This window comes from Macadamia integrifolia, chromosome 13 (assembly GCF_013358625.1).
Source record: "Macadamia integrifolia cultivar HAES 741 chromosome 13, SCU_Mint_v3, whole genome shotgun sequence".
Classification (NCBI taxonomy): Eukaryota; Viridiplantae; Streptophyta; class Magnoliopsida; order Proteales; family Proteaceae; genus Macadamia; species Macadamia integrifolia.
Genome location: NC_056569.1, coordinates 26,537,719 through 26,550,178, shown reverse-complemented (window position 1 = coordinate 26,550,178; position 12,460 = coordinate 26,537,719). Strand labels below are relative to the sequence as shown.

The 12,460-nt window shown below is 38.7% G+C and overlaps 1 protein-coding gene across 1 annotated transcript in view; it reads left to right on the top strand.

The window, feature by feature from the left end:
- The first annotated feature begins 2,079 nt into the window (after positions 1 to 2,079).
- Positions 2,080 to 12,460, top strand: part of LOC122059582 — an 11,673-nt gene continuing 1,292 nt past the window's right edge. The window contains exons 1-5 of the mRNA XM_042622454.1: positions 2,080 to 3,984; positions 5,023 to 5,456; positions 7,263 to 7,424; positions 9,321 to 9,396; positions 11,465 to 11,620. Coding sequence (XP_042478388.1) covers positions 2,263 to 3,984; positions 5,023 to 5,456; positions 7,263 to 7,424; positions 9,321 to 9,396; positions 11,465 to 11,620 — 2,550 coding nt within the window. The 5' untranslated portion in view covers positions 2,080 to 2,262. The remainder of the gene's footprint in view (positions 3,985 to 5,022; positions 5,457 to 7,262; positions 7,425 to 9,320; positions 9,397 to 11,464; positions 11,621 to 12,460) is intronic.

Genomic DNA, 12,460 nt, shown 5'->3' with positions numbered 1-12,460 from the left:
TTTTTCCGTCTTCTTCTCCCCCAAATTTCCTCCTTCTTCCCATCTTTTTTCTCCACCTAATTCTTCTGTAACAATCGTACGAATCTACTTTTTGTTTCATTTCTTTCTCACGACTTCATCAATTCATCCCAAGATAGGAGAGATATCAAACCTTGATGGATAATTTGAGGCTCTGGGAGACCAAGACAGATTCATATCACTGTATCGATCAATCTTCTTTTATATTGTTGCTTTAATTGTGAAAAATTAGTGTGTCTTAGTACAATATGGGTCTTGTGAACCCAAGCAAAAGGATAGTGAAAATTTTTTGTGGTCAATTTATTTATTTGTTTTATTGTAGTTGTAATCTTGCTTTCACTGTTTTGGGGCCTAATCTATTTCATGAGTAGAAATTGGATTACAATAACCATTTCTTCCATCGCTCAATGATATTTTTTTCATAGTTTTTTATTTTATTGTATAAAGTAATTTGCTCTTTCTAAGTATACAAATCAAGTTAATAACTTGATAAATAAAAAATATACAATAAACTATAAAAATAATATCCGAATTTTTTGCCCGACTTTTATTTTTTTAATCCAATAATTCTCGAATCCGAATCCGAATCCGATTTTTATTTTGTCCGCTTTTTTGACCGAATCCTTAAATTAACCAATCGAATTATTTCGAATAATTCTCCACCCGAATAATTCCAGAATCCGAATTTGCTAACTATGGTCCCCAGTCCCCACTATGAGCATATATAATTTTGTTCTCAAAGGAAATATTATTTTCCTTGGAGAGAAGGAACAGGACAGGCTGGAACAAACAATTTTACTCCTATTGGCAGTGTATCAGTGCGTGAGCCAATAAAAGCACTAATAAAAGCATCAATAGGGGGTGAAATATTGGGGTTCAACCCTTATTACATCCACATGAAAAAATACATCTTGTTCTTTAGGTTAAAAGGCAACATGGCTCCCTGATTCTTCTGTTAATGTTCTCATTGATTTCAGATTGATGTAGAGACTAAGGATGTGAATTTGCAGCCGAAACCATTTACCGAAATCAAATAGATCCATTGACACCGAAACCATAAAATCGTTTAGTAAATGGTGTGGTTATGGTTTCAAGTTTCAAACCGATTAGTTAAACGGGTCGGGTCAGTTTTAACCGCTAAACCCGTTGGTTTCAAACCGAATTGAAACTGTTTAAACCAATCTGATTAATCCGTATAACAATTAAATAAAGCAAGTGCAGTAATCTTTATAACAATTAACAATTAAATTAAGTGTCTATCATGCTTTGGTATGATTTATTGTAATTCAGTTTAAGTTTAGGCTTTAGATCATGAAGTTGTAATACGTATATGTTACTATGTTATTATGTTATCATTGATGGGGTGTTTTGGTTGAACCACTTGTCATTTTAATTCTATGTTGTAGAAGACTGGATTTGGATGTTGTATGATATTAGTTCTATATGTTTGAGAATGACCATGCAAAGAAATAATACTAGATTATCAAATTAAGACATACCATCATCAGTATAGAATCTTTTATTTGTGGTTGCCAATTATTTTTGGATAAACTTATGATATTCAGTTTAGAGATGGTTGGAAGTTATAACAAATCGATTGTGAACTGTTTTACAAACCGTATGGAATAAACCGAAATTGAAACCATTTAAAATCGTGAAACCGACACCGTTTAGAAACCGTAGAAATCAAAACCGTTTACTAAATAGTCACGGTTTCAGAAAATGGAACCGTTTAGTAAAAGGTGCGGTTATGATTTTAATCAAATAAATATGAACCGAACCATTTTACACCATTTAAACCGAATCAGAACCAGAACCAGAACCAGAACCAGAACCAATTAACACCCTTGGTAGAGACCACGCTGGTTTTTAGGAAACCCCTTCAGAAACAAATCAGATTTTAAGACAATTATGACCCAGATTTGCTCGGTAGAGTGGAAGAGAAGCATAGAGGCTGACGCCTGTTAACACTATCATATCCTTCCACCGCGTTCATTTTGCGCGGGAAAGTGTAAAGCATGGCCCACAAGTGTCGGGAGTAAACTTTTGAAGGAGAGACAGGGAGAGCGAAACTGATAGTGAGAGAAAGAAAGAGAGAGAGAGAGTATTCCGGGGAGGTCTCTGTCTCTCCGCCGCTTCAACTCTAAAGAATCCGTCGTTTTCCCGCGCCGTTTTCCTTCTAAAATAGTCGCTACTGCGCTCATTCCATGCCATTCTGACTAGTATGTAATTAAATCTTGTTCCATGACGCTTCCAAAGGTAACCCCTAAGAATTCTCCTCTTGTTAAAACCCTAAGGAGTCGAATCATCGAAATTCAACCTTCGACTCCTACCAAGAACCACGAACCTTCTCATTCTACGATGAACTCCGATTCTCCCTTTCCGTCTCCCGATCAAAAACCAGATTCTGTTGATTCAAAAATTCCTCTGAGGCGGAGTTCTCGACTTGCTTCAATTTCGAGGCTCCCTTATAATGATATCGTCAATACTTCTGTTAAAGCTAGTCGACGACGCGGAAAGAAGACTAGCTCCGAGGAAAATGGCAGGGACTTGCCAGTAAAGAGGGATTCTGATTCTGACTCTGATAAGGGAAAGACTGAGGAGGTAGATGATTCTAGGGTTTTGGATTCCAAAAGGCGGAGACTGAGTCTTCCTGATTCTGTTGAGAGGGTGGATCCTGGAGAAGGGTTTGCGGGAATTGATGGAACTGCGATGACGACGAGGAGAACTGAGCTGGTGGATTTGTGTTCCAGTGGGGATGAAAAAGAGGAAGAGATTAACGACATGGGTTCCGAAGAGGAAGGAATTATGGACGTGGGTTCCAGAAAATCAGGTCTAGGAAGTTCTGGTGCTAGTGGAAGGATAATGGCGTCGAACCTGGAGAACGGGAAGAGAAAATTGGATATTGACCTTAACTCGCCTGCCCTGGACATAGTGGCGGAAGATGGGAACGACAGTGGGTTCTTGAATTTGAGGTCAGGAGCAAGAATTGTCAGGAGGAAAATTGAAGGTAACGATTTTGATTCTAACAGAATTAAAAATGATGGTATTCATTTTTTCCATAATCAAAGAGAGGGAGAGGAAACAGATGGAGAAAATCAGGAAAGATTGTCCGACCAAAGTGAAGAGGGTGTTCATGTGGCGAATTTGGAGGCAGACCCAATTGATGGTGAAAGTAGTCACTCTAATGGTGGCAAAAAATACAGCAGAGCAGAAAAAGGGAAGGGGATATTGATTAAGGACACTCCAGTGGAGCTGGACTTATTCCCTGTGACAGAGCGTTTGATGAAGGATGCTGTTTCAGGCCTTAGCCAGGTGAAGATAATTGTAACGGATGAGGAAAAAAAGAACATCAGGAAGGATCATATAAAGATGCGAGTGAGGTATGGAAGGGAGAGCCGATCCGGCAGGAGTGAAAGGTTCCGCCGTGTAGCCCGAGAAAATGCTTCCCGATTTGCACATTTTAGGCCCGAAGAGGAGAACGTCGCTTTGCCCAATGTGCCAGAGAGGCCAACGCCACCAGTGGAAACTTTTCAGGAACCCGAAGATTGGCCTGGCCCCTTTTCTACTGCTATGAAGATTATTAAGGACCGAAAAATGAAGCAGCTGAAAACTCAACGTGGAAATTCCTCTTCGGGTTTAACCAAACTTGTACCGGTAATTGAATGGATACCCTCGAAGGATCAGTCTCACAACCATTCATTGACCTTGGTTCCTTCACTGCAAGACCTTTGCCTAAGCGTTCTTGCTAAGAATTCTGATGCGATTGTCTCACTTGAGCTTGTCCCCGATGTATTGAAGCACAAACTCAGTCGGCTGATCTGTGATTCTCGAAAAATGAATGCCCATTATTTGGAACTCCTTGTTAGTGGGTCTCCAACAGAGATACGTGTAACGGATTGTTCAGCCATAACTGAGGAGGATCTCAGCACAGTGCTTGTAGGGTGTAAAACAGAAAACCTTAGGGTGAGTTCTCTTGTTTAATGACTTCCTTTTTTATTTGAGTTCTGCTTTATCCAAGAATGACTAGATAATGTCCTTGATTCTATACATGATGCTAGTTTCTATTTGTTTTGTACTTCTACTCTGGATCTGTAATTGAATGGGGTACTGGTTAGGCTGCGCTTCAGTTTTGTTAAAAACAGAATTGCTTTTGCGACAACTCTTGTAGGATGGTTGGTCTATCTTGTTTGTTACACTTGGATATGGGATTGATTCAGTATGAGTGGTTGTAAGGAAGTATGCACATCCTGGATGAACTGTGGGTTTTGGGGGTGCAAAAGTATGTGTCATAGTGTATTCTATTCTCCAATCATATTTCTTCTTAATTAACTATACATGCTCTGGTGACCCTTCCCAATTTCCTGGGCAAATGTAGAGGTGAAGTTCATGAGTATATTTTTGTGGTGAATTTGGAGCAAGAAATGGGCTAGACTAGTGAAGTAATTCACTCAGTGAATTAGTAATTTTTCCATGTGTTATTAGTGGAGAGGTACTTGGTAGTTGTGGGTGTTGAGGATGTTAGTAACTTGGTCACTAGTGGATTTTTGTTAGTAAATTGCTCACTGGTGAATTAGCTTATGAATCAGGAGAGAGAACTAGGGCTTATGAATCAGGAGAGAGAACTAGGGATTGCACTATATGTGGAGATCCTGCTTTTCAGTAGGCCCGCCATTCCATACAGTATTGGACCTTCCTGTGAAATGGTCAAGTGCCTTTTCTGAAGAAAGGGTTTAGTCTGCGTTTTGTAATGAATATCAAAGGACACTACTAAAGAAGGAAAATATATTATTGAGAAAACCTATAAAAGAAAAAGACATTATGGAGAAAGAGTTCTAAGGACTCACGACTTGTTCTTGTCATACGGATGGATTGTGACATATGTGAGTTAGTCTATTCTTTCGTGTCTACATTTTTCTTTTCTAATTGAGTTGAATTTTCATTTTTTTTTTCTCTCCTGTGACTCTACTTTTCTGATTGTGCTTAATTTTTTCATGAAATCAGGTGCTGCAACTTGACCTATGTGGGCGTTGTTTGCCGAATTATATATTGCGTGCTACATTAGCTCAATCGCCTAATAGTTTGCCTGCTTTAGCAACCATATCCTTGAAGGGTGCATGCCGTCTTTCGGATGTTGGACTTAAAGCACTTGTTTCTTCAGCGCCTGCGCTAAGGTCTATAAATTTGGAGCAGTGTTCCTTTCTCACCTTAGATGGTATAAACATTCTGGCTAATTCTCTGGGATCAGTACTGAGGGAATTATATATAGATGATTGCCAAAATGTAGATGCAATGATGATTCTCCCTGCATTGAAGAAGCTAGCACACTTGGAAGTATTGTCGGTTGCATGTGTTCGTAATGTTTGTGATGATTTTGTCAGTGGGCTTGTTGCCGTACATGGTCCAAACATGAAGAAGCTTGCTTTTTCTGGTTGTAGGTAAGCCCATTGATTTGTTCTACTCATGTTTTGGTTATGACATTGTGCACTTTGAACCCTTAATATATGCTTCTAGGAAGGTCTCCAGACTGTGAATCTGAACCCACACCCTCTAAAGTGGAATATACTGGATACGTAGTAGGGGTTGTCAGACCTCTCTCTCTCTCTCTATATATATATATAGATATGTGTGTGTGTGGGGGGGGGTGGGTGGCTGGGTGGTTGAGGTGCATGTGAGGATTTGAACATAAATGTTGGCACACTTCTGGGGGATACTGATGTGGACCTGTATATATTAGACAATTCAAATGAAGGATCAGCTGATCCAGAGGAGGAAAACCTGACCCACTATGTATAATAGAATTTGCAAATCATACACTCAATGTATTCTTGTATGTCATCCATTTTTGATCGGCTATTACCCTCTCTTCCAATTACCTTGCATTCTGATAATGGTGTTGTTGAAAAGGCTGACTGAATCACTGTTAGCAAAGACTTCCGTTTTAAATGTGTTTCCGGTTTTTTTTCCCGTTTAAAACACTTTTTGCTCTATCTTTAAGGGAAAAAAAGACAAGCAGCCAGCATTCCCGTTCTAAACACGTTGCCCTTTTTTTGGCATTTTTTAAGGACGACTTGTTAAACATAATGTCTACTTAATTGACCATATCACTCTCTCCCGAACTCCGATCAACCTGATTCTTTCTCCAATTTGAAGCTAACTCCATGGCCTATAATTCTCATGATATCGCCTTCAACTAAAATTCAATGCAGAGACCCTGAAATTGAGTTACAAACTGATGCATTTGTTGGAAAAGTTTTTCTTAAGTGATGACCCCAACTCCAAAACATACATCACTCTAAGAGTGTGTTGACTATGTTGACAACAATGAACAACATCATAGCCAAGCCACATTGCTCAATAAGACTTTGGACATGTATGGTGTATGAATTTAAAATTGGTGTTTGATGATATTCATTGATATGTATTAGAACTTGTAATCAGACGTGAGATATATATGCATTAATGTTGGATATTGTAATTGTTTTGAACATTAGATGCAGGTATTCATGTAATAATTCTTTAATTTATATGAGTATACTAACCTTTTTTTGGTTTCGTTTGTTTGAAATCTACACGTTTAAAACCCTTACCATCCGTTTTTCGTTTTTTACTGTTCTTTTTTTTTTTTTTGTAAACCTTTTATTTGACCATATTGTTCGGAATTTTCACTGTTTAAAACCCTTATCGTCCGTTTCCGTTTTTTGCCGTTCCCTTTTTTGCTAACTATGGACTGAATAACCTGTTAACTGACATCTAGAGGATGCAAAAGGACAAGTTTAGACTACTAGAAAATTAGTATATAGAAAAGTGATGGAAAAAATCCTTATATTTAACTTTGGGTTCCAAATAAGTATGAAAACTTAGATTACGAATATCACGGGAATTGAAAATTGTAATGCTACAATTGACTGCCATCAAATATGGCACTCAATAAAATAAAAAAATGAAAATTACCAGAATGCCCTTACTACCATAAAATAACTGAATTTTTTTATTCTTTTATTTTAAGCAAGCTTGATGGGAGCATTTTTAGTTTTCTACTCTACATTAGTGAAGAACTGCTACCGTCAATGGTGTAACACGCTGTATTTTGAGGAAGGAATGAACAGATTGCATATCCATTTACATCATATAGGAGCTTACTAGTGTTGAGTCATTTCATGAAATTCTCTTATTTTTATGCGTACCATACTAGTTAATCAAGTTATCATTCATTGACACTGGATATCTTTCATTGGATGCAGGGAACTGACTGATACTTCATTAAAAGTCATTGCAGAGAATTGTTCCGGACTATGTTCTCTTGATCTTGGTAACTTGTGCAAATTGACTGATTGTGCTATAGGATACCTTGCCAATGGTTGTCATTCAATTCATACACTCAATCTATGTCGCAATGCATTCAGGTTGGTTTTGCTTATGCATCTAGTTATTAAGCTCCGGGTTCCAGTTATGAATGCAGTAGCACGTTTTTCTGTATTGATGTCACTCTCATAAATATTAACCTGGTATGTGCCCATAGAGTTGACTGTGTGGTAGAACTTCTTATTCCTCTAGATTTTTGTAAAAATTGCAATTATGGAAGATTTCTTATAGAGTTCACACACTCCCTTTTTCCTTTGTTTGGATATAAAGGAACAGATATTAATCAATGTGCTGGGGAATGACATAATCTCCATAGGGCTGTCTGGACATGTCATCTCTAATGATGCATGGGCACTTGACTGGTTGGACAAGTATGACCGGGTTTGGAAACCCAAACCCAGATGCAGTCCAACCTGGGTTTTTGGTCCAACAAGTAGTTTAGTTAATCTTTATGTCTTTTATTTGCTTTGGGTAGGATACGTAGGAATAGGCTAGTTAATTTTGAACTCTATTTTAGTTTTAGAGTTGGATTAGGAAGACGTAGTTTGATTACAAAGTTAGTTTCAGTTTTACATTTCAAGCAGGACTTTCGATTTCTGTCTATTTATACATTGTAATCCAATGATGGAAATACATTGAAAATACAAAGTGATATTGGGTTGCTCATGTGAGTTTGTGGTTCGTGATTCTCTCTCTCCCCTGTAACTCTGAGGTCCCATCTTAGACTTCTCCCTCTTCAATAATCGACTATCCACCATCTAATAAATATTCCTTTTCCCTTTCCTGTCCGCCATTTTGTTGGGATTTCTATGGGTCCGATGTGGTTCTTACTTTTGTATCAAGAAATAGGAAAGCTGTCTATAATAGAGGTCAACAAGAAATAGGAAAGTTGTCTTTTAGGAGATTTCAAACTGTATTGGAATATCTTTGTTCCTGCCATTTTGGTCCTTAAACAGGCCGTCATGTGGTCCAATGTTATGAACTCGAGATGCCTGCTGAAAGACACAGGTTCGAGTCTAAAGGGGTCCACTTCATGCCAAAGTGCAGAATGTTAGGACCGACTCCGTTCCCCCCCCACCCCTCCCCTCCTCCTCTTGGAACCTTGCAAAAGCATGAGTTGCACCGGATTTATGGACCTAAAGGAGTAAAGACTACGGTTTTTTGGTTACAGAAGCTTCTTGTTATTCTTTGTTTCTGCTTTCCTTTTCCATTGCTCTCATGTTTCAATGGGATTTGAAGACCTTTGTTTCTTTCCTCCCTTTAAATTTTTGGGGCAATTTATGCCATTTAGGTGTTGGCACATTTGTTACTTCCTTGGTAGTGCCAGCTTAGAGGGCGGACTTAGGCACAATGCTAAGGTTCTTCCATTGCAACCTAGTGGTCACAGGTTCGAGTTGGGAAACAACCTCTCTGTGAAACGGGGGTAAGGCAGCATACATTATGACCCTCCCTAGACCATGTAGTGGTGCAAGCCTTGTGCAATGGGTATGCCAGTGCCCCCCTTTTTTATAGTGCCAGTTTGCTCCTTCACGCAACATGCCCCCCACCCCCCCCCACCCCCAAAAAAAAAAAAAAAAAAAAAAGAAAAAAAAAAAGGGGTTTGTCCCTGTGGATGGGGCTGATAGCCATCCTCATGGTTCCCCATCATCTATCAAATGGTTAGAATTGCCAAATTAGTGGCCCTCTACTGACTATAAAGGAGAAAATCTGTTAGATAGTGGGCCGTATGTTTGAGATAAGCTATGAAATTTACATGTGCTCCATCTGTCAAACATTCAAATTGACAAGATGAGTCATCTACATGGCTTGAAAATGGTGGCCTGTGTAGAGAAGCTTCTGTTTATGTGACCATAAAAACAATTTACTTTTATTATTATTGCTCTTGTTCTCATTCTTCTCTTCAGTGGACTAACTTTAGGAACTTCTGCAAATGCTAGTGATGAAGCAATTGCTGCATTCTTGGAAGCCTCTGGAGAATCCTTGACAGAACTTTGGTTGAATAATGTTAATAAGGTACCACATTAACTTGCAACTCTATTGTCTGAAGAACTTGTGGCTGGTCTGTATTCAAGGAAAATTGCATTCATCAAGATTTGCATAATTTTGGGATAATCCCCTAGATAATGACTTTGGAAAAAAAAAAAAAAGTGTGGACATAGTGCTAGTGAGTTATCAACTGTGAGATTGGAATCTCTCAGACTGACGATGTCCGCACTTCCATTGTATTGGCATATAGACATATATGCCCTCATATGCCCGACATTCGATAGCTCCTATCTATTTCAATCTTTTTTCCTCATCCCCACCCCACCCCCCCTAAAAAAAAAGAGAGTAAATTACACTCCCGTCCCCTAAACTATGGCTTAATATCAAGTTCCCCCCATGTACTTTCATATATACCACTCCCCTCCCCTCTAGTTTGAAGATTCTATCAGACGTACCCCTTCTGTCAAATATCCCTGTTAAGTGATGACATCATCACTCAATCAGGTAATTTTCTTCCAAAATTACCCTTTCTAACCCCTAAAAAGTCTAAACATACTAACCCTTTAGTCCCTTCTTCATCTCCGCTCACCACTTTCTGCCGTTGACAATGTTTTGACTGAAATCTTGAGTCGCCATTGTCGTTGCCCCGTCTTCATCACGATCTGGATCTGCTCCCATCATCATAGCTTCACTCTTGATTGCTCTGATCCGCAGCCCTAACTGCACATACCTGATGTTCTCTGCATAGGTTTTGTCGCCGTGTTTTTGTGCCCTCTATGTATAGCTCTCGGCGCCGTCTATTCACTGCGTCTGGTATCATACCCCTTCTATGTTTTTTTTTCCCCCTGAAGTTGTCGAATGGAAGGGCAACTCTGAACTCCTCCAGTGATTAAGAGCTTTTAGTTATTGAACGAACTGGTTTAAACAAGAAAGGATGAGTTAATTACAGAAATCGAGTTGAGAGAAGGATATAGTGTATATCAGAGGCATAAGAAGCAAACATATAGTAGTTGCAGCAGTCACCCCCACCCTTGTCGTTGGTTCTGCTATTTTCCCCATTCTCCTTGTCAGGAGTTGACCTTTAGAACTAATTGCTTTGCTCAGAACTTGAAATTCTGAAAACAATAACAGCCTTAAGAGTAGAAGAAGAAGAAGAAGAAGCAAATATGTTGCGGGATATCAGGGATGTCTTTGATAATTATAATCTCTCTCTCTCTCGCTCTGTGTGTGTGTGTGGCTGGTGCAGATTCTGAATTCTCTTACTTGGTCTTATATCACTGGCTTCCATGTGCAAAACATGTCTTTTTCTAAGTTTTCTTTTATTGTTTCACTAATAAATTTGACGTATAAGCTTCTAGAGAGAAATATTGTCAAATGAGAGCTGTTGGGGGAGATTTCTCTGGCGAGAATGCGAAGTAGAGGAAGCCTGCTTGAGCGCAAGGTGCGAGCTTTCTTCCAAAAGTGAGTTGTTTCAGAGAAATGGGGATTCTGATGAAGAAAAGAGAAAGAAGGAAGAGAATATAGCTAGAAGGGTAAATTAGTCTTTTTACAGACCAATTTAACACTGTCAGTCACTTATGGGACAATTGATAGAATCTTCAAACTAGAGGGGAGGGGAGTGGTATATATGAAAGTACGTGGGGGGAACTTGATATTAAGCCATAGTTCAGGGGAGGGGAGTGTAATTTACTCAAAAAAAAAAAAAAAAACTTGAATTTCTGTCATCTTGGTTTTCATGTTTTCATTTTTATGGCTAAAAGTGCTTAAATTTTAGGCTCGTGTATTTTTCTCCTGAAATCTCAAGAATCAAGACAATGTGAACTCTTCTCTGTCCTTTCCTGAGTGACATTGTGCGATTGTATCTTTATTTAGTCTATTTCTGATTTCTGAATGGCTTCTTGATGAATCTACTAGCTACGATGGGGCTTAAAACCTGGGCTTGTTTTGTGTGTGGAATGGCCTTAGGGCTAGGCTTTGAGGCCAACAGTTCCCCGTCCCCCTGTCTGGATTGTCACATTCTGTGTTATGGCTCTATCCAGTTTGCATTTTGAAAGTATTCTTAGCTGCTTTCATCAATTATACTGGATTTTCACAGGTTGGCCACCACACAGCTATATCACTTGCCAGATGTTCAAGAAAGCTGCAAAGACTGGACCTGTCCTTCTGCCGTAAGTTGACCAATGAAGCAGTGGGATTGATCGTTGATAGCTGCTCAGCACTGGAAGTGCTAAAACTTTTTGGTTGTACACAGGTAATTGTTCTCATGTCACAAACACTAGTTTGGCATATGAGCCATGACATCCATTAAAAATTCTAGAGAAACATTATGGTTGTGAAGCCAAGGGAAGTTGCACCTGTTGGTGCCACATGCACAGAACTTGATCATTCATCATTCTTCTATGTGATCTAAATGGTAAAGTTACTATTTAGAGGTTCATTGCTGAAAAATAAATTGGGCTAGTTATCCTAATGGGGCTTGGATGTATGTGGATTTGTCCAAAATGCAATGAAAAAAAATTAGTTCTCCCAAACTAATAATGCTCTTCTGAACTTTTTAATATTTTGTGCTACATTTCATTCCACGGGCTGCCAGACATTATGTTTCAGACTGCTTATTACATGTCATCTGTATAGTCTACATAAAAAACCTTCCTTAATAACATAACAAGTTTTTTCATTTCAGGTTATGCTCATCCAAGTTTGGTAAACAACTGCTCTTATTTAGAAAAGATATTTCTACTATTACATAAAGAAGAAAAGACTGTAAAAGACTAGAAGACCTCAAACAACAGACCGTCACACAATGTACACTTAGTTCTCATTGCTGGGGAATAATATAATAAAAGAAGAAACAAACTTCACACGAGGAAGGATATTGTATCCCTTAAGTGTTACAAAAGTTGTTTTTCTGACCATCATATTGGTGGCCCCCTTGTGATCTCTTGGACAGACCACTTAAATGAATCCTGTTGAAAAAAAAAAAAAGTCAGTAGTATGTTTTCTGAGCTTATAACACGTCCAAGGGGAAGTCTGTTTATTGGATGGTCTGTCTTGATTAATTAGAGTTTTGTTTATATTATGGGAATTTTTT